Source organism: Ursus arctos, unplaced genomic scaffold (assembly GCF_023065955.2).
Source record: "Ursus arctos isolate Adak ecotype North America unplaced genomic scaffold, UrsArc2.0 scaffold_22, whole genome shotgun sequence".
NCBI lineage: Eukaryota > Metazoa > Chordata > Mammalia > Carnivora > Ursidae > Ursus > Ursus arctos.
In genome coordinates this window covers 57,385,519-57,408,710 of record NW_026622897.1, presented here as the reverse complement: position 1 = coordinate 57,408,710, position 23,192 = coordinate 57,385,519, and the positions used below count along the sequence as shown (strand labels likewise).

Genomic DNA, 23,192 nt, shown 5'->3' with positions numbered 1-23,192 from the left:
GCTAAACTCCATTCTACCTGTTCTGTCTTATTTAACTTTCCCTCCCTTTTACAACTTCTCATTCTGTCCGGGAGGACGTTGTTCTTAGTGCTCTTCCCTAATAAACCTTATACCGATTTACATACCTTTGTTCTTTGACTCAATCAGCCAATAACGATCTGATTTTGCCTCTTCCAGTTCAAGTTTTTCATCACCTAATTACAAGTTAACATTTCATTCTCTCCTTGAATCTTTCTATGGCTGTTCAAGTCCCCATTTACTGCCTGTTCCCTGTATGCCTTCTCTTTGCATATTTATTTTATATAATTTAACAAAAGAGTGTTGAAAAAGCACAGGAGGAGAAGGGAAAAATTAGGTTTTACTTTGGGTTGACTCAAAGTCAAGTGACCTTGGTTTTTTTTGTTTTTTTTTTTACCCTTCTAAGCCTTTGAGGCTTACTGTGCTTTTGGTTTTTGTTTTGCTTTGGTGTATTTATTTGTTTGTTTTTGTATATTTTGGTTTTGGTTTTGACATAAGGCTGTCTTCCTCCTTGCTGGGGTGAAATTATAATCAAATGAAATAATGTTTCAGGAAAAAATACTTAGTAAAGTTCTATGAATTGTGGGAGCGCGTTCTATGATGTCTTTCTTTGTTCGTAGTTTTGAACTGGCCTGCTTTCCACCGAAGATATCCATACTCATCAGGAACTTTAGAACAGGGATCCTAAGTTGTGCATATCATTCGTGTAACCTGCAGGTCTGGGTACAATTTGTGGTACATACTACGTGTTCATGTGAGCACAGATCTGATGTTTCTGGGGGAAAAGTGTTATAGGTAGAGGGAAAAGCTAATAATGTCCTGGAGTCTTGATTATGCATTTTCATGGAACAGCCGAGGCCAGTGTGGTTGAAGCAGAGAGTGAGGGAGAAAGCAGTCAGCAATGAGGTCAGAGAAGTAATAATGTGTGAACATGGGAGGTAGGAGACAGACTGTGTCCAGATAATCTCAACCTTGTCATGGTTAGAAAATTCAGGAGTTTAATCTAAGAGTAATTCACCATATTCTTTTGATTTAAAATACTAGAATAGTCTATTGAATTTTCACTGCTCATTTACCTATAGTAATGCCAATTACAAGATCTTACTTCAGTTTTTCATTTCTTGAAGTGGTTGGTGCAACGAATCTCCATAAAGCTTTAACTAACTTATATTCCAGAATGTATGATTTTGTGTCTTGCCAACAGAAGGTTTCACCCAGTATTTGACAACGAAGTACTTAACTTTTTAAAACAAATAGCCTCAAAGAAATGAAGATATTAATAGGGGGAAATAGTAAATGTATTATTTTTATTAAAGTCTATCAATACCTAGAAACAATAAAGGGTACATTATAAATGTGGATACAAAATAAGTAGGTCAAACTGTTACTTGAAATAGAAAAGTTTATATTTATTTTTAAAAGTATATCAAGGAAAAAAAAACAAATTTGTTAACTTTTAATGCCGTTATATGTATTGTAAGAATGTAAAACTTTAAAATCTTATTTAAGTTCTTAGGTAACTACAGAATGACTAAATATGTTCAGGATACATAAATTATTTAGAGTCACCTAGCAAACCAAATGCAGTTGACCTTTGAACAAAACGGGTTTAAACTACAGGGGTCCTCTTATATGCAGATTTGTTTGGTAGTACAGTACTGTGAATGTATGATTTTAATAACATTTCCTTTGCTCTAGATTACTTTATTGTTAGAAAACGGTGTATAATGGATATAACACACAAAATGTGTTCATCAGCTCTTTTCATTATCGCTGAGGCTTCTGTTCCACAGAAGGTTCTTAGTAGTTAAGTTTTGGGGGAGTCAAAAGTTATACATGGATTTTTGATTATGTGGGGGGTCAATACCCCTAACCCCTGGGTTGTTCAAGGATCAACTAGAATTTATTGTGCTGTGTTTCAGTTGTTTTAAAACATACTGAGGTTTTGCTTATAAAGGTGTTAATTCATTAACTCACCGAGTAATATTTTAAGACAATGTTCTGGAAAAAAAAAAACATATCTGTGAGGTGCCTGGATGGCTCAGTCGTTAAGCGTCTGCCTTCGGCTCAGGGCGTGATCCCGGCGTTCTGGGATCGAGCCCCGCATCGGGCTCCTCTGGTATGAGCCTGCTTCTTCCTCCCCCACTCCCCCTGCTTGTGTTCCCTCTCTCTCTGGCTGTCTCTATCTCTGTCGAATAAATAAATAAAATCTTAAAAAAAAAAATATCCGTGTTCAATAATATCTCAGCTTTCTGTTGTTCTGCCCGCCATTGTACGAGTCCAGGTCACAACGGTTGCTTCTTTAACTCTCTTTTATATATTTCCTTTTGGGGAGTCTGGGTGGCTCAGTTGGTTAAGCCTCTGCCTTAGGCTCAGCATCCTGGGATCCAGTCCCACATTGGGCTCCTTGCTCAGCGGGGAGTCTGCTTCTCCCTCTCCTTCTGCTGGCTGATCCCCATGACTGCTCTCTCTCTCTCTCTCTCTGTCAAATAAATAAATAAAATCTTTTTTAAAAATTAGTTTTTTAATTCCTTTTATTAATTACACAAATTTTCTATTATTGTTTCCTTTGTTTAAATGTTCTATTGCTATTTTTTAAAGCAGGAAGCATGATGTTATAAAATATATATTGATAATAGAAAATGGGCTGAAAATGGTTCTTAGCCACTGTCCGTTGATCCTTAAATAAGTCACTGCTACTTACTGTGTCTCTGTCACTTCCTAAAACGACGGGGAACTCTGTTCTGCTGATCTTCTAAGGTCCTGGAGATAAACGCTTGTTTGGGAGTTATAAATAGCCAGTGGCCATAGCCATTAAGACTATAGATTTATGTTAGGTAATCCGACACAGCTCCTTCACAAACAGCAACTGTTGGTTTTATACTGACACACTTTTTTCCAAAGTGCTGTGAAAGCATTGTCATGGCTGTGCTGACAACGGAAACATGTGAAGCTAGCTTGGTGTTCTGGGTGCCATGTTTTTGTGGTTGATTTAAGCCTACTGTGTCTTCTGTTGATTATGGCCCGCCCCAGGCGATTGTAATTTGTTCATTTAGCTCTTATTTTATTTACAGATACATTTTATATCACTATTATTGCATTACATATACATTTGCTTATTTGTTCTTATTTATCACATTCACCAAACATTGGCTTATAGGTGGGTAGAAATCGTATCTTAATAAACTTTGTAACCCCAAATGTAGTAATGTATATTTATTGTATTATTTGAGAATATTTAATTTGAGAACAACAAAAAAAAACAAGAAGATAAATGGGGTAGATGAAACTCATGTGATTCACTAAACGTAGGGAATAAACTGGTAAGTAGCTTATAAGGTATAGGCATCATTCATCAGTTATGGTAAATAAAGATAATAGGTAAGTTATAGGAGATGTTAAAGAACATGTTAAATATAAAATATATCGAATATGTGATAGAATAAACAAAAATGTTATTTATAGATAAGAAAGAAAGAAAAAGCCGTAAGACATGATACGCCATGTCTAGAATGTTGCCTGGGTAGTACCTAAGTCATCACCTATTAATGACACCCCTTGTGGTTTTGTTCTGGTCCCACATGTTCTTAGCACAAGAAATACAGGTAAAATTCATAGCTGATCAGCATTCAATTCTTATTGATGAGTTAGAGCTGTGGCCGCCACACATGATGCTGTGTGCCTGATAAAGTGAGTTGGCCCCAGATACCTTCATCTGGGGGTCCCCTTGCTCAAACCTCCATGCTGGTCTTCCTAATGCCATCAGCAGAGGGACAGAACAGAGTATTGCATCATCCAGCATTCAGATACTGGGGGGCCTTCCTCCCCGCCTGCATACTATTGTAAGTGTGCTAACCAACCCCCCTCTATCCTCCTGCTTCTCACTGTGTGTGTTTTTTTTTTAAAGATTTTATTTATATATTTGACAGAGATAGAGACAGCCAGTGAGAGAGAGGGAACACAAGCAGGGGGAGTGGGAGAGGGAGAAGCAGGCTCCCAGCGGAGGAGCCTGACGTGGGGCTCGATCCCAGGACTCCGGGATCACGCCCTGAGCCGAAGGCAGACGCTTAACAACTGAGCCACCCAGGCGCCCCCTCACTGTGTATTTTTAATTGACTAAGTTAATCATGTGATTTGTGACTCTTAATTTGTTCTGTGAGCATTTCTGTTCAAAACTTTCTTCGTTTGTCTGGTAGTGTATCTAGAGACTACCATTACTTCGACAAAATTGCCCACAAGGTAGCAGTTATAAATCACCTAAAAATTACTTATACAAGCTTTTTGAATTAAACTGAATTCTACCCTATTCAATTCGTTCTGCATGCAACAGATAATTAGTCTGCTACTGCCTCTAGACTCTCTTTTGAACCATTGAATGAACTTGAATTAATTTACGCCTTGATTTTCCTACACCTGTTCTCTCTTTTAGGTTTAGCAGCATGTCTACGTTCAACGGCACCTACTACCAGCCACCATTCTTCCTTCTTTCAGGAATCCCGGGGCTAGAGGCGTCTCGCATCTGGATCTCCATCCCGCTGGGCATTATGTATGTAATTGCCATTCTGGGGAACAGCATCGTTATTCACATAATGCACAAGAATCCCAGCCTTCACGAGCCTCAGTATGTGTTCTTGTCCCTGTTGGCAGCCACTGACATAGGCATGGCAGCATCTACACTGCCTACTGTACTTAATGTCTTTCTCCTCAACCACAGAAGGATTGAGTTCCATGGTTGCCTGGCTCAGATGTTCTTCATCCACACCTTCTCTTCCATGGAGTCAGCCATCCTGCTGGCCATGGCTTTTGACCGCTTTGTTGCCATATGCAACCCACTGCGCTACACTGTTGTCCTGACGCATTCCCGCATTATTCAGATGGGATTGGCTGCTGTGGCTCAAGGAGTGGCACTGATGGCCCCCTTGCCCATCCTGCTCAAACGGCTTCCCTTCTGTAAGAACATCATCCTAACCCACTCGTTCTGCTTCCACCCTGACGTGATGAAGCTAGCTTGTGCGTCCATTCGTGTGAATATCATTTATGGGCTGGCATTGATTCTCTGCTCCTTTGGTGTTGACTCTGTCTTTGTTGTTCTGTCTTATACCTTGATCTTGAAGACAGTTCTGGGCATTGCTTCCGGGGAAGGACGGCTTAAGGCACTCAACACATGCGTCTCCCATATTGTCACTGTCCTCATTTTCTATGTCCCACTTATTGCCTTAGCCCTGATCCACAGGATAGGCAAATACCACTCCCCTCTCCCCCATGTCACTATGTTCAACATTTTCCTTTTCCTCACACCTGTCCTCAACCCTCTGGTTTATAGTGTGAAAACAAAACAGATTAGAAGGGCACTACGTAGACTGTTTGTACTTAAGGTAGGATGACGGAACAGAGTGGGATCTTTTGAGGGATTGATTGAAAGTTACCAGGGATATTGAAAAAAAAAAAAGGACCACAGACATTATTTTCATGTGTGCTGAGGCCCTTTCTTTGGTACATCTCTATATGGTTTTATCATAATATTTCTAGAAATATAATATTCCCCTCTAGTTGGAAATACTAGGTCAAGAAAGATTCCTAAAGCCCCTTTCACCTTCACTTATATTTCTCATTCCTGGTGTTTATATCACTTACCTATGAGCCCATTTCAGTCTAAACAATCCTACAGATATTTCTATCTGAGACTCCCTCCTACATAGCTATATGGCTGAAATCTGATTTAAAGTAAAATATTTATATTGTTATACAGACATTTATTATCTTTGGGGAGTTTGAGATATTATAGAGGGAAATATTCCAAATGAGAGAAAGGAAGGTTTATTTTCATAATTTTGATAATTTTTATTTAAATCTGTTTATATTTTATGATTCTTTTTCTGAAACCATGCCGATATAAGCCCCACATAGCACAAAAATTCAGCGGAAGATTAAGGAAAACATGCAGCAAAGCAGGTACCTAAAATCTACCATTTATGTAATGTATACTTGATTTTCTCAGGTTGTATTAATTTAGATTTCATCTTTAGTTGAAGATATAAGTATGTAGTGCTTAACCTAAAATCAGGACTCTGTAACTTATCTTTTATGTATCCAGGGATCATAGTGACTCAGATTTCTGTGCCTCAGTGTTCCCATCAGTGAAAAGAAGTTGATAATGGTATCTACTTTGTAAGGACATTATAAGAAGAAATGTGATAATGTATGTAATGTGTTTATAACAATATCTGGCATATTGCAAATGTCCAATAAATATAAACCACTCTATTATAGGCCAAAAATATGGTAGAAGACAAAGACCAAGCCAGGATTTAAACAAAAATACAAAAGAATAAAGGCTTCTATAATTTGGATGGTGATATCAAAGGTGACCAAAAAAATAATACAGTTGTTCTCCGGTTCAAAGACATATTTAGAGTTCTCTTTTTGTATATATTTTATAAAATGTGTTTATTTGCAAATGTGTACAAAGCTTCAGACTAGGCTTACGTATTTCATATTTGTGTTATATTTATACTCCCAATACTGTCATTGCAGATCAGGGACAGGCTTCAAATTCTCTATATATTCCAGTGATGCCTCCAAATTCACTTCAGCAGAGCAGAGCTGGACATTATTACTTCATCCATTTTTAATCAAGTTATGTTAATTCATAATACAATGAATATTAATTCATGGTTCATTAATTTATTGATTCAGTAATCATATTTAATTCTGCTTTTATTCTTCACCTTTGGTTCTTCATTCTTCCTTATTTTACATCTTTACACAGCTATTCTTGGCATTCACGATATGCCACACTTATTGGACAGATGAAGCAGACAAAAATGCTGTCATTTAGAGAAGTACTACCTAGTGAGTGAGACAAGACAGGAATAAATTGTTCATTTTATAAGACAGAATCAAATAAACTATTCAACCCATGTCATAATAAACAGGATATGCCATTAAGTTGCCTCATTATTTTATTTATTAGGAAAGGAACGTAAACTGAAATACCAGAATAGGTCGCGGATTCAAAGGAAGGATCTCAGGACCTGAGAGTAAGGACTCAGCACTGTCATATGACTTTTCGTTTCTGGAGCAACCTCTCATGTCTGCTTCCGTTCTGCTCTGTATTCACGCTCTCCCAATGTAGCATTGCTTCCACAAAGCTATGGAAGATGATGACCCCATGTGATGTGGTCTCTTTCCAGCGTTACAAACAGGAAGGGGACTCTTTCACACTAACTCTAGCATAAAACATGAGGGAGAATTTCTTCAGTTTTTAGTGTCTGCAGCTGAAAGATTAAGGGAGGGATGTATTAGAATTTTGATATTATTGGTCTCACTCAAACTCTACAGACAACTAAGGAGTTCTTCAAAGGAAAACTGTGCGCTGTTTTCAAAAAAGGAAACAGTTGCTCTGAAACGATCCCCAGTTCTCTACACTCGTGCTTAGCAAAGTCAGAGTTAGGAGGCTGTTGACTAGAAAGACTAGTCAATAAAGAAAATGATGAAACCAGGCCTTAGAAGATGAAGAAACAGTTTAAGAATCAGAATTTCATTTTATTTTTTTCAGGGCGTGCACTATACTTCTCAGATAATCTCTCTATAAAGGCAAAAATCATACTTTAAAAAAATAACTGCTTTTATCCCATTAATACCTAACAGATTATAGCTTACCCAGTGCTTTTGGAATTGATACAGATTTCAAGTTTCCATGATCTTTCTTCTCTTGATCTTCTCTGCCTGAGAGACAGAAGTTCCTGATGAACCCAGTCCTCACTGTTACTTTCCTCTGAATTCATATTAACAATTAAACCAAGACTCAGACTCACTGACTACCTTCTGCAATGTGGTTTGCTGCTGTTTCCAGGTTTCCATTGGTAGAATGTAAGCTATATGAATATTAAATTTATATCTTCTGTGTGATTCTGATGCCTATTGAATATGACAGACATTGAAAATATTTTCTGATTGATTACTTGAGCTATAATTTAGAAATTCATTCAAAACTTTCTTAAAGTAGCTTGAAATTCTTGCTAATGCTACCACATGTTTATTCATTGCCATGGACCATTAAGTCTCTCTCTTTAACTTGCTCCCTATGTTGATCCCTGTGCAGGACAATTCTTCATTTGCTTATGACTCTAACTTCAAGAGTTGACCAGAGAAGAGAATAAACTAATTCATTTTTCCTCTTGGAAAGTTAGAAAAAGGAGAGGTAGCCTTCCTTCAGCAGTCTGAATATAACCCTATCTATTCTCAGTATGAAAGGGGAAATAAAACAGAATCTAAATAAAGTATGAATTCTGAATGAGTAAGCAAGATGAGTAACAATAACCATTTCTCAGATCCTTATATATTATTCTGTTCAGACAGCTCCTTTATCTTTTATTAAAAATCAGAATGTTCAGACATTAGATAGTATCTGGCTACATATAGTAGACAGATAATAAACACCTAGTCATAACTTTATCATCAATTTTGAATTTTCATGTTTCAACTTAAACAACATTGACAGTCAAGAATCAGGTGACATCCTGTTTTCTCCATAAAATTAGTCTCTCATTGATCTTTTATAATCCAGAGTTAGACTCTTCAATTTAGCACATGGGGCAATGTGATTTTCATCTGACTCATACCCCAAACACATTGAGCTTGGGTTCCTGTTGCCATTTCTCTTTACCAAACAATCATCATTCATGACCACAGTTATGATCATTTATTCAAGCATTCTGCCTCTTTCTCCCTCCTTAGTTAGATGTGGTATTTCTGGAGGGGAAGACTGAAGTATGTTTTATTTTTGAATTCATGGAGCCTAGCATACTACTTGGCACATACTAGATCCTGAATGGCATTTTTTAATTCATCATCCCTTCTGATACAGAGAAGAAAAAGTCATTCCCCAGCAAAAACACGTTGCACCCAAAATCGCTTGCGCAGGGCAGTCTGGATCTGCCGGGATTTGAGACTATAGACGAGGGGGTTGAGCAGTGGTGTCATGAGGAGGTAGGCGTTACTCATGGAGGAATATAGAATTGGAGAAGCGTCCTGGGTATAGCGATGCAGCACTGCCAAGCTGATGAGGGGCAGATAGAACACAAGCACCGTGCACAGGTGACAGGCACAGGTGTGCAGCGATCTCCAGTTTCTGTCTTGAGTCTCCAGCTTCATTATAGTGCCCAAGATCTTCACGTATGAAGCTAAGATGAAGACCACATCCACCACAAACGTGCAGAGTACAAAAGCCAATCCGTAGGCACTGCTGAAGGAGACATCCCCACAGGCCAGGTTCAGCACATCTGGGTAGTAGCAGTAAGAGTGCGAGAGGATATTGGCCCCACAGAACGGAAAGGTCCTAAGGAAAAAAGGCAGAGGAGCCAGCAGAGTGGCCCCTCGTACCAAGGCGGCTGCACTAAGGCAGGTAACGGTGGAGTGGGTAAGGATCCTGGTGTAGTTTAGTGGAGCACAGATAGCTACCAAACGATCAAAAGCCATGGCCACCAGGACTCCTGATTCTACTGAGGAGAGGGTGTGGATGAAGAACATTTGGGTTAGGCAGGCATCCAGGCCAACATGGCGGGCATCAAACCAGAAGACAGCCAAGACACTAGGCATCGTAGACAGTGAGAGGCCTAGGTCAGTAAAAGCAAGCACGGCCAAAAAATAGAACTGAGGTTCATGAAGATTCTGCTCTGCTGTAACTAGGATGAGCAGAAGAGCATTACCCATAAGGGCTATGAGGTACAGGACACAGAAAGGGATGGAGATCCATATATGTGCAGCCTCCAGACCAGGAAACCCAATGAAAGAGAAAGTGGGTGAATTAGAGGCAGTGCTATTAAAAGCCAACATGGTAGGATCTACGCAGGACAGGAGTCCAAGATGTTTGTGAACCTATAAAGGAGAAACCATGTGTCAGGAAATCTGAAAGCCAAATTTAAAGTAAATAGATTATTAATGCACAGAATTACCAAATTCAGATATGGAGAACTCAAAATTGAGTTTATAATTATTTTTTTTGATATGTGGATGGCAACTAAGCACATGAAAAGGTGTTCACCGTCATTGTTCATTAGGTAAATGTAAATGAGAAATTCAGTAAGATACCATGAGTAGAATGGCTGGAATTCAAAAGACTGAAAGTGCCATGTGTTGGTGAGGATGTGAACAACAGGAACTCTCATACATGGAACGCAAATGGTACAGCCTCTTTGGAACACATTTTGGCAGTTTCTTATAAAGTTACACATGTATTTCTCATACAGTTAGCATCATCCAGCAATTTCACTTCTAAGAGTTTTCCCAGGAAAAAGAAAAACTCATATTCACCCAAAGACTTGTACGTATTTATTCATAGCAGCTTTATTCATAATAGCCACAAAAAAAAAAAAACCAAAACAAAACAAACCAGAAACGAAATATACAACCACTACTGGCTGGACAAACAGTGGCCAATCCATATAATTGAAATCGGAAAGGAAGATATCACTGATAGATGCAGCAGCATGAATGGATCTCTTACTCCATGTGAAAGAAACAAACATAAAAGGTCAAATACTGCATGACCTCCTTTATATGAAATTCTAGAAAAGACAACATCATAGTGAGAGTTGATCAGAGGTTTCCGAGATGAAGCGGGAGTGTGAAGAGATTGGCTGCAAACAGGCAGAACTACTGGGGAGATGAACGTGTCCCATACCATGACTGATTACATGACTTCATATGTTTTTAAAAATTCACCAAATTCTCCTATTAAAATTAGTAAATTTTATTGTAGGTAAGTTCCACTTCAATAAAGCTAACCAAAAAATATTAGATTTTTGTATGAAGGATAGCTTTTTAATTATTCTAAATCTGTAGTTCCTCAAAAAGTACCTCTTCAGGATATCTTCTCCAAATCCTTCTTATCAACTCACTCATAAAGGAAATGTCACTGTCGTTTGTGAAATAACTTGACTCCATTACCGGAAATTTATTATATCTGGGATGAGTGCCAGGCTGTGCTTTTTACACAGTCACCTATTTGACTCTGATCTAAATGGTCCCCATCCCGTACTGAAAAAAATAAAAAGCTCTATGTCCTCTTTAACGTTTTTGTCAACAGTGTCTTCAAAGAGCTCTAATACCCTACGCGCACCTTATCCCTTAGAAACTAAAGCTGCCTTTGGATAAAAAGCATAGCTTCTCTATTTCAAATTGGTGTACTTACCTGCTCCTCTTCTGAGTCATAGGAAATTTCTGGGCAAATTGAGTACTCTGAAGGTTTCAGTTAACTCCCAAATTTTCATACTCAACCCAGATACGTTTTCTGAATATATGTTCAGCTGACCCGTAGATATCTCTACCCATATGCTTCAAAGGAAATAGTATAAAAGTATATACCCTAAGTATAAGGGCTGATTTAACCCTTATTGATGCTTACAACTTTTTCTTGTGCTTTCTTCATAAATATCCCTCTGTCTTACATGCCTCGTGAATTTCTCTTCAGTCTTAAAAATTATTCTTAAATATATCTCATCTAGAAAGTATTCCCTAATCCCTTCAAAAAGAATTAAACAAACTTTCTTCTTTGTTATCTTTAATGCTTCTCTCATTACACCTACAATGTTTCAAAACTGTGATCATTTTTCTGCCCTGCGGACTACTCCACATGCACGTACTTGAGATTACAAGCTTCTTTATTTCTCAAAATGAAATTTTTTTTCTGAAAAATCGTACATATTATGATAAACAATTTGTATAAGTAAATAATTGACTTCTTTAAGAACGATTGAGGTAAGTTGCTTGATTTCACTAAATCTCAGGGGTTTTTTTTCAGTATATTTGTGATAATGATACTTTATTAAATGGTGCTGTGAGGATTAATTGTATGAGATCGAGCAAAAGCATACCGAACACTCACAGCCTAAAACTTACCAACCGTCATTTGTTTCTTGGCTTTCATAATTCTCAACTCAATACAAATGTATGTGTAAGTAATTGTACACATTAGAAAAATCCCATATTAACTTCACTAGAATACACAGTAATCAATATGAAATATTAAACTATTTCTGCAAAATAATAAAATCTCACATTATTTTATAGTCTAAGATCTCATATGAAAACCATGCATTGATTTTATTAAACATTATAGTATATGAGAGAAGTGATATGTGTGTATATATATATATGCATATATATATATATATATATAAACTAAACTTTGTATACATATATGTCAGTCTATCTATAGCTATCAAATCGCTTCCATGTGTTATTTATATTTTTGAAAGAAATGTAAAAAAAAAGTAAGGTCATAGTTGATCAAACCAATATTCCAGGTCAATAATAGGAGCTTGAGGGGCGCCTGGGTAGCACAGTCCTTAGGCGGCTGCCTTTGGCTCAGGGTGTGATCCCGGCGTTCTGGAATCGAGTCCCACATCGGGCTCCTCCGCTATGAGCCTGCTTCTTCCTCTCCCACTCCCCCTGCTTGTGTTCCCTCTCTCGCCGGCTGTCTCTCTGTCACATAAATAAATTAAAAATCTAAAAAAAAAAAAAAATAGGGGCTTGAATGTGTCTTGGATAAAGGAAAGAGGCAGCAGAAACAGAGACAGAGAGGCAGAAAAAGACAGGGGTACAGAGGGAAAGAAGGGAAGAAAATAAGAAAGGAAAAGAGAGAGGAAAAGAGAAGGAGGGAAGAAAGGAAAGAAAGAAAATTTTAGAAAAAATTAATTAAAGAACAGCTGATACCTGGCCCATTTTCATATACTAGTGGGAACGGCAGTACATATCTCCTAGATTCTAGTACTTGAATTTCTATAAGAAAACAAACTAAATAATCAATATAAATATTATATAAAAATAATGTACATCTAAATAATATATGAAGGTTGAGTGCATCTATTTTCCATCGGAGTCCAATCAGAAGCTATGTTGATACACTAATTTTTAAAAAGGTTTCACTTTGATTTTTAAAGGCCCTATCTTAAAAAGGTATAAATGAGAAATGCTCCCAGTAGTGGTAGATTAAAAACACATGACAAACCTAGTTATAAAACTATCCTGCGCTTACACATAAGCAGCTACCTAAAGATTTCGGAAACTCAGAAAAGTAAGCCAATTTAAAATGTAACCTACATTTAACAGAATCAACATTTTGCCACATTTTTTCAGACAGCATTTTTGTGAAGGAATAAAATGTTAACACAAAAAAAATAACCCACACTCATTCACATATGTGTATCTGTTATTGCATCTTAGTTATTAGCATAAAAGCTTCTTGCTTTACCATTACTCCAGCTTCAAACAACAAACTGAATATAATTCATTTGATTCCAGCTCATTAGCCCTGCTTTTATTATTATTATATATTATTTTATGTAAAAATATATATTATAAATGTTATTTATAAATAAATATATATAAATACATAATGTCATTTAAAATGTTATATATAACATAAATCATTATTCAAATATATAAATATGTTTATAATATAACAATTATAAATGACATTATATTATATATACATATAATAAATTTTTTTTTTGGCCAAGGAAAAGACCTAGCTCTAACTCCATTCTGGTATCAGCTGCTGAAAGTTTTACTTTACCTCTTTTCCTTTTGAACTTACATTATGCTATATTCTGTTATATTCTGTTATACTACCTTATATCAAGTATGTATTTTTAGTGAGAACCTTGTTTGTGTCACGTACCATTCTAAGTTGGAGATTCAAGTAAAACAGCACGATGAAAGAAACTAAATTATTATGGTTTAAAAATTGGCTTTGTCATTTCACCCTAATGTAACCCAGAGGGTCATTTAATCTTTCTGAGAATTCATATACCTTATTGTCAAGATATGGATAATCATTTTAGAAAGTTTAAACAGAAAACAGAGAAAGAGCTTACCATAATGCTGACAGAATTGAAAACAAAACTTACAAAAGTTACTGTGGACTAATGTGTTGAGGTCTGATTCAGAGGTATATACCAAATTCACATCTAAATCACTCCATATATATATATATATTTTTTAAAGATTTTATTTATTCATTTGACAGAGAGAGACAGCCAGCGAGAGAGGGAACACAAGCAGGGGGAGTGGAGAGGATGAAGCAGGCTCCCAGCAGAGGAGCTTGATGTGGGGCTCGATCCCAGGACTCTGGGATCATGCCCCGAGCCGAAGGCAGACGCTTAACGACTGCGCCACCCAGGCGCCCCCACTCCATATATTTTAACTTGGGAATATTGGGGAAGGTTTCAGTGATGAGTTGGAATTTAAGGACAATTCTAGAGAAACATCAGTTTGGGAAAAGCAAATATGCTTCCTGTGTAAAGGAACAGCATTCCTTGTGCAATTTTGCGAAATTGCTATGACTTTACAGAGAACTTAGATCAGGAATATGATGGCATCTGGTATTACTAATACAGGGTTGACGCTGCAGGTCAACAAGTCTCTAAATACTAGCAGAACAGTTCTTCACCCAGGTCAACTTTGTATTTTTTTATCTAAACACACAAGGTTGGTTTCGAATGGTCATTTTCCCAAAACACAAATCCTCATTTGAATATTTTGAAACTTGTAAAGAGGATGACAATTATCACCAGTAGGCACGAACTCAACATTTAGATTGGGAGAAGCTCTTTTGCTTAATAAGGTGGGGAGGGAAACTTCAAAATTTGCGAAAGCATTTGATGTTCTCCGTGGCTCAGCATCTAAAGACAGAGCATGCCAACTTAGTCAAATCTAATGCACGTTTGCAAAATATATTCATGAGACGTCAGTTTCAGGATTCCAAGGAAAGCTATCAAATCAAGAAACACAGTCCACGAAATCTGGGAATCTACTACTAGCTGTGTAATCGCAATATGCCCATATAGCATTAACAAATATTCTTTAAATTGATCATGAGTACAACAATTATTACTTACAAGAAAACACAGATGAAGTCAAACCAATCATTTAACTCTAAAATGTACTATTCATCAAACACAGAATTCTCCAAACAATTTAATTCTCAAATCTCACATACCCTAACTCAACAACAGTAAGCATTCCTGTTTGTCTCTTTACCCTGGAAAACTGGTTATTGTTACACCAGTTTACTTGAAGGGACATTTACAATGGTAATGATATTACTTATCACTGAAAGACCTCACTTACTGCGCAGTGAATGCCCGTTTCACTTTCAGATGTGTCTGTTGGCAGGATTGTCCCTCTCTAGAAGACAGAACTCCAAAGCTCAGTGTGCAGAAGCAGTTTTACTTCAAGGGCTTGGTGGTTTAATGGTGGTTTACAAACCAACCAGAGAGGGTCTCCCAGGTGCCTGGAAAGCTCTGCTGAGATTTAAAAAGCCCTGTGGGTTCCCAAATCACAGCCATGAAGTTTTAACTTTTTTTTTTTTTTTAAAGATTTTATTGATTTATTCGACAGAGATAGAGACAGCCAGCGAGAGAGGGAACACAAGCAGGGGGAGTGGGAGAGGAAGAAGCAGGCTCATAGCGGAGGAGCCTGATGTGGGGCTCGATCCCATAATGCCGGGATCACGCCCTGAGCCGAAGGCAGACGCTTAACCGCTGTGCCACCCAGGCGCCCCAAGAAGTTTTAACTTCTTTTCACCCCAAGGAATCTGAGAAAGAAGGGAGCATCATAGAGATCTTTTTGAATTGGAGAAACCAAAAGCTTTCATGTTTTTTGAAACACAGTGGATCTGAGCAATTTCTTCCTTTATTGTATGAAAAACAAGCTGGAGTGAGGACATGTAAATAAGAATGATGCTTAGATAACATCAACTGTTTAGGAAATGTTAAGCTTCTCAGCAAATAAAATAATAACTACTTAAAAATACTTAATACAAAAAAGTACCTGCATGTTTCATTTAATTTTTGAAAAGACAAGTTATTTTCCCCAGAGGTAACAAAGCAAAACCATGCCTAAATTTACCTTTCCGCAGAGAAAATGAAATATATTAAAGTAATTTAGTACATGACATCACACTGTATATACCTTATGTTTTTCTCCCAAGGATTTATCGAAGGCATATTTCCATGACGATACTAAAACTGTCCCTCTGAATTTTAAAGATAGTTAATATTGCATAGTAAGAATATAATATAATGTATTAACTACTTTCCTGATTTTTCAGATAATGTTTCACAAATATGAATAATTATGCCATCTTTTTTTCATTCATTGTTTTCTTTGTTTTAATAATAATATTTTTTTATGTTATGTTAGTCACCATACAGTACATCCCTAGTTTTTGATGTAAAGTTCCATGATTCATTACTTGCGTATAACACCCAGTGCACCATGCAATATGTGCCCTCCTTAATATCCCTCACCGGCCTATCCCATTCCCCCACTCCCTTCCCCTCTGAAGCCCTCAGGTTGTTTCCCAGAGTCCATAGTCTTTCATGGTTCATTCCCCCTTCTGTTTACCCCCCCCCTTTCTTCTTAATTATGCCATCATAGTACATATCATTTTGTGCACTCGTGTGTATTTCTATAGGAGACATGCTCAAGTGAAATTGCTGGACCAAAGTATATCTACTTTGCATATTTAATTCCTGTTTAACTTCCTTTAAAAAATGTTAAATAAACATACATGCACAGAAGTGCAAAGATTAGTCAAAAGATTTGAAAGACAAAAATTTTTCTATTCATAAGGCAAATTTGGTCCAATGGAAGGCTTTCTAATCGTATCAAATATGAAAAGATTGCATAAAAACAGGTGTTCCTTATTCATGATAAAACATAATTTCAGTATTTTGAAATTCAGTGTAAAGAAATTGGAGACCAGGCCCAATATGAAATTTACCTCGTGTTGTGTCTTAGAAATCTCTAAGCAGGAGAATCATGAATTATGGGTCTTGAGCCATGGTGTCAAGACAAGTATAAATTAGATCCATAAGTTATTATTTAAACTAAGAGAGAACACTACTTTGATATAGTCCTAATAGTATTTTATTTTATTTTTTAAAAGATTTTATTTATTTATTTGAGAGAAAGAGAGAAGCACAAGCAGGGAGAGTGGCAGGCAGAGGGAGAGGGAGCAGAGAACCCTACATGAGGCTCAATCCTAGGACCCTGGGATCATGACCTGAGCCAAGAGCAGATGCTTAACCAACTGAGCCACCCAGGCATCCCATAATAGTATTTTAGAAGAAGGTGGTCAGGTTGGGATCTTTATAGGATTTTGGGATCTGGATCCAAGATTTGAGATCTCTTTTTGGAGGTGGGAACTGAATGGCAATGTATAAATTTTATAGGTAATAGTTTAGGGTGGAGATAATGTGGTGCGGGAAGTGAAAGCGGTCTGGATAAATAAACTGTCATTTGATAAGTGACCTAAGCTGTTTTTCTATGTGAGCAATCTGTTTCTCTCAAAGAATTTCCATTTGCCCAGAGAAACATATAGATCATTTGAATACATTTATTTTCAGAAATTGAATAAAACCAAGGATGAAGTTATTTGTTTCATCTACACAGATCCAAGTGTTCTGGTTCTGTTCGCCATTTCACTGATGGGAACAATAGGGAATTTTACATTTAGTAAAGCTGGGGTTATATGGTGTATGTTACCTAGTTCTCTGAGATTCTTTATATTTTAGTTCTTCTCAAAGGCTCCTGAGAGGTTAAATTTATTGATGCATTCCATAATGCCATTTCACATAGTCATTGTTCACAGGTATATCTCAAGAATACAGATATAGTCATTAATACATTAATACACAAAGTTGGGGCACCTGGGTGGCTTAGTTGGTTAAACATCTGACTCTTGATTTTGGCTCAGGTCAGGATTTCAGGGTCATGAGATCGAGCCCTGTGTTTTGGGCTCTGTGCTGAGTGTGGAGCCTGCTTAAGATTCTTTCTCTCCTTCTGCCCCTCCCCCCTCTAAAATTAATAATAATAATAATACACAAAGTTGTTCAATACATATTTTTAATAAATAGTATATTGCTGATTTATTAATACGAGATATAACATGTATTTGATGCCCTCTCTGTGCTGGTCCTGGCTATATCTGACAGATCAACAGAAGAATAAAAAATAAGAAAGACTCCTTTTCCTGGAAGTGATTGAACTTTATAATTTTTTTTTTAAAGATTTTATTTATTTATTTAACAGAGATAGAGACAGCCAGCAAGAGAGGGAACACAAACAGGGGAAGTGAGAGAGGAAGAAGCAGGCTCATAGCGGAGGAGCCTGATGTGGGGCTCGATCCCATGACACCGGGATCACGCCCTGAGCCGAAGGCAGACGCTTAACCGCTGTGCCACCCAGGCGCCCCCTGAACTTTATAAATTTGAACACCTCATCTAAGAATCTGTCCTCACATTTTAGGAATCACTTACACGGGACATCTTCCTCTGGCTCCCATTCCTTCATTTCACTACTTTTCTCAAATGTCATGGGTTTTCACAACTTTGAGTAGAAAGGAAATTGCCTATTTTATTTTAATCCAAGTCACACAAAAAAATTAATGGGTTAAGGGATTATTAATTACAATCTATATTTCAGTATGGCTATCTTTAATTAAAAGAACAAAAATAGTAACAAAAATACCCAGGAAAATGTCAAGCTTCTTTAGTTAATATATATTCCTCAGTGGTATTTTATTTTTTACACATTAGTGGTTTCAATTCACAGCCTTATTACGGATATAGGAAGCTTCAGGATGAGAAGAATCAGTGGAGACAGCTGATCAACCGATTTCCATTGTGATTGCTTCTCCTCCATAGAAGGGAAAATAAATACTTTGCATCAGAGAGAAGATATTGTACCAATAAAAGTCAGACTTATACAAATTGTAACTTTGATGTTATTTTGAGGTATATTTTGATAAAGGGAGAACATGCTTGGGACCATGAATGTCCTTTGAATCCTAGATTGCCTACATATTAATTGTCTGACATGGGGGCCAGTAAGTTAATTTATTTGAATTTGAGTTTCTTCAAAGATACCTGATTTGCCAATTGAAGTAAGAATATGTGACTTTATATGTAAAAAAGTAAGCAATAAAAGACACATAAAAGTGTTTTCTTTAAATTCACAGGCATGACTTTTCTTAAGGAGGGTTTGCTGCTATTCCTACAATATTTCTTAGCTGAATTTGTGGAGATTTGACCACTCCTATGAATGCCATTGAATCTGTGGGTTCTGCTAGGCTGAAAATCTGTATTTTTATTTGAAAATACATGACAAAAAAGGCCCTTGACATACTGTTATGTATATGTGTCTGTGTAAGGTGCATGGCGTAGGAGTACAGTGTGGGATGATGAGGGGAAAGGTTATCTAATGTATCGTTTCAGAATTCAAGGTAATTTCTAGATATACTTAATAGGGTTTCACATCTGAAATATACAGTATAAAGTGAGTTCAAACAGATGCCTATGATGCAATTAACTTTTGAGAAATCTCAAAATATATTGTAGAAGATATGAACAATCCCCAAATGTAGATATTACATATAAAAAATTAACTTCAGGGGGAAATGACACCAAGACTTAATGAGTGAATTTCAATTCACCTGATGCAAAAAAGTACTCAGTACTTAGACTATTTGTGAAGCATTCCTAGGAAGCAATGAGGGATGGACTTTAAATCAAGAAGAAAATGAGACTTCCCAGGAGATTATATCCTCAGGAGATTGCTGCATGAATAATAAAGAAGCTCAAACCAGGTCACAGGGACTCTTGATTTTGGACATGAAAGAGAAAGCTTCCCCTGAAGAATGTTAGCAAACACTCTGCCTTGAGATGTCAGGTAAGAGAGGTTACCTGTATTTGGAAAAACACTAAAAACAAAGAGACTTTGGATAAACTGGTGAGTAGAGAGACTCTAGCCTGTAATGCAAGGAATTATAGGAATGTAGAGGTGTTTCTCTCTGTGAAAATATCCCTAATTTGTTTACCTCAAGAACCTAAACAGTTGGACCAGTATTGAGCCAGATGAGTCCATGGGTTTAATGTATTCCTGAGCTAGGAGAGTGTAGAACTATCCACGCCTGAGTTTACATTGACCATGAGGTTCAGCCTCATCTCTGAACAGGAACACCCTTTGAGACCAACGGGTATTGATTCTGAAAAATCTTAAAAACAAAACAAAACAAAAAACCATGCAGAAGAAAAAGCATTGAGAATAAACATGGCACGAGACCCTTAACGTTGGAAGGTACAATGATTGGACCAAGCAGAACGAGCTTTATCCAACAAAGAGTGAGTTTCCTAGCCACATTACCCCCACCTTCTCTCTCCTTCACAACAAAATTCAAAAAATGGTAAAAAAATGTATTAAAACTTCTGAAGCTAATCCCAATTTTCTTACAATTTTTAAGATAAAGCAAAGAAATTTAGTTAATCCCCTGTTAGTATTTCTAGAAGTCTCATCCAAATTGACTTGGATTGAGATTTTGAAAAATTGACTAGACTGCCGTATGGGAGCAGGGACAAGTGGTCAGGATCTTTAAGCTTTTAATCCACAATACCATGTTAGATAGTCAGACTTTATAGAAACACTTTTAAAAAATTATTATTTTCTCTGAGGATCTCAGTCTGACCAAGGATTAGACTTCAAGGGCAATTCAAATAGGAACAGCTGGTAAATTGTCGGGCCACCACAGCTAGGACCCATAAACTCCACACAAGGAATGAAGATTTGGCAGTGCACATCTCTACAAAGGCCCACAAACAATACCAATGATGACATTAGTGAGTGAGGGTAGATGAGGGGTTGGAACAAGGAGCACATGCAAATATTTGTAAAGCTTATTGTTTGTGAGATGACTGCTATGATATGAAGAATATAAAAGTATATATGCAAATGTCTGTTTAGTTTCATAAAACCAGAATCTGATGAGGGATAGACTCAAAAAAGAGATGTGTCCTTTGCTGTCTAGAAGAAGGAGATTCAGTGTATCCACAACTGGTTTTACCTGGATAAATAAGTTTTGGTAGCATAGACCATAAAAATGGTCTCATCTCTAACATAGTGTACATTATAGTTGAATGTTAATCAAGCTTCTCACTCCTTCAAAGAAATTGCTAATTATAATTTCTTAGATCTTTGCTATAATCTTAAAGCTTAGAGCCAAGCAAGAAAAATAATTAATATTTATTGAATATTTGGATGAATAAAGAACCATATCCCTATGGAATTAAATCAATAAAAGAGGCATTTTATAACATTTTGTTATTGTTATTAAAAATGAACTATTTGCTTACACAACTATATAGTAACTATGCAAACTATCCCTAGATCTTATTAATTGAAATTCAAAATATTTAACCCTACAATAAAAAAAGGTAACCCATGAACACGATTCAACAAAAATTAAACAATCTGTATAAGATTTTAGTATTTTTAAATATATAAAACTAAATTATTTTTGTTTTTCTTCATGTTTAATTGAAAAAAATGACATCTACATTCAACAATGAATTAACATGAAACAGTGCTTCATAACCTATGGAGTGAAGGTATACTTAAAATTCTTCAATCAATCACAAAATACTTTCATAAATATAACGAATATTATGTTTAAGAGAAATGAAATGGAAAATACATGGCAAATCCAATAATAACCTTATTATTGTACACTAATAATAATTAGCATCATTAAAGAAGCACAGCTATATTACGTCAATTAATGCAAAAGTTTCTAAATGCTTATTTGCAGTTTATGCACTCAGTTCATTGCAGAAAAAAATAGGATATTCAAATCTGTCCATGGAAAACAATGTGTCCATGAAGTACAGTTTAAGCAGCACTGCTCTAATACGGATCAAGGCAGACCAAGGCGTAAGACTTACCGTGGCATGATGTACGCCTGTAATTACAGTAACAGGTATGAATATGCATGGATGTTGGATTTTTAAAAGAAACTTATTTGAAGCACATTATGTATTTGGATCGTTTATTTTAAAAAATCATCATATGAATTAAAGGACTTAGATAACCTAAATATCAAGGGTACATTTTCCCCCTCATTTTCCTTTAAAAAGCCACAATATCTGGTGAATTTGATCAAAAAAAGCAGGTCTTGTTTTTCAATCTAGAGGCTCAGATGCTCTGTGTTGAGAAACAACATTTAAACTCATAATAGATACAAATCAGGGTCAGTCAGTTTAAAATAAAAGGTGGTAGGAGTTGTCAAATGCTCAAGTCAAATTTTAACATCTGTGAGTGAGACAATAACTTTCATCCTAGGAAAGGCTTGCGGCGCTGGCATCCTGTTGCCCACCAATAGCACCAAAGCCATCTTCTCCACCTTCCTGGTGACAGGCATACCTGGGCTGGAGACTGCGCACATCTGGATCTCCATACCCTTCTGCACCATGTTCTTCATTACCCTGGCGGGCAATGTGACCATCATGACAGTTATCCGCAGGGAACGGACCCTCCGTGTGCCTATGTACCTCTTCCTGGCCATGCTAGCTGCCTCTGATCTGGCTCTGTCCCTCTTCACTTTCCCCACAATGCTGGGGATCTTCTGGCTGGATGCTCGAGAGCTCACCTTCTCTGCCTGCTTCACCCAAATGTTTTTTATTCACACCTTCCAGGATTTTGAGTCAGCTATCATACTGGCAATGGCCTTTGACCGCTATGTGGCCATTTCTCATCCATTGCACTATTCTTCCATTCTCACCAACAGTGTCATTTCCAGGATAGGTTTGGCCATTGTAGTGCGGACCTTGACTGTACAGGTACCTCTCCCTTTCCTCTTGAGAAGGCTGTGCTTCTGTCATTCCAATGTACTGTCTCATTCCTACTGCCTGCATCCTGACATTATAAAGCTCTCTTGCTCCAGCACCAGGATCAATAGCATCTTTGGACTGTTTGTGGTATTATCCACTATGGGACTTGATTTTCTCCTCATTCTCTTTTCATATATCCTGATACTGAAAACTGTACTGAATATTGCATCCTTTGGTGGCCGCCTCAAGGCTCTCAACACCTGCATTTCCCACATCTGTGCTGTGATTCTCTTCTTCACACCAATGATCTGCCTGTCTATACTGCACCGTTTTGGCCCCAAACTTCCCTCACATATCTACGTGACCTTGGCTAACATGCATTTTCTCATTCCTCCTGTGATGAACCCCATTGTGTATGTGGTGAAAACCAAACAGATACGAGACAAAATTCTGAAACTCTTCATCAAAAAAGGACCAGAATCCCAAGTCACATTTATAACATGA

General features: G+C 37.0%; 3 protein-coding genes across 3 annotated transcripts; 2 read left to right on the top strand and 1 right to left on the bottom strand.

Moving 5' to 3' along the window:
• The first annotated feature begins 4,457 nt into the window (after positions 1 to 4,457).
• LOC113269431 (olfactory receptor 51I2-like) lies at positions 4,458 to 5,402 on the top strand. The gene has a single exon (XM_026518320.1). The coding sequence runs from the start codon at positions 4,458 to 4,460 to the stop codon at positions 5,400 to 5,402; it is 945 nt and encodes a 314-aa protein (XP_026374105.1).
• Positions 5,403 to 8,898: 3,496 nt separating this feature from the next.
• LOC113269432 (olfactory receptor 51G2-like) lies at positions 8,899 to 9,855 on the bottom strand. Its single transcript, XM_026518321.2, has one exon. The coding sequence runs from the start codon at positions 9,853 to 9,855 to the stop codon at positions 8,899 to 8,901; it is 957 nt and encodes a 318-aa protein (XP_026374106.2).
• A 10,161-nt stretch (positions 9,856 to 20,016) lies between these two features.
• On the top strand, positions 20,017 to 23,192 carry LOC113269433 (olfactory receptor 51G2-like). Its single transcript, XM_026518322.3, has 2 exons — positions 20,017 to 20,065; positions 22,201 to 23,192. Exons 1-2 carry the CDS (start codon positions 20,017 to 20,019, stop codon positions 23,190 to 23,192), a joined length of 1,041 nt encoding a protein of 346 aa, XP_026374107.3.

Coding starts and splice junctions, on each gene's coding strand:
- LOC113269431 (XM_026518320.1), top strand. CDS start 4,458: ATGTCTACGTTCAACGGCACCTACTACCAGCCACCATTCTTCCTTCTT.
- LOC113269433 (XM_026518322.3), top strand. CDS start 20,017: ATGAGGTTCAGCCTCATCTCTGAACAGGAACACCCTTTGAGACCAACG. Junction 20,066..22,200: donor ACACCCTTTGAGACCAACGG/GTATTGATTCTG, acceptor CTTTCATCCTAG/GAAAGGCTTGCGGCGCTGGC.
- LOC113269432 (XM_026518321.2), bottom strand. CDS start 9,855: ATGTTGGCTTTTAATAGCACTGCCTCTAATTCACCCACTTTCTCTTTC.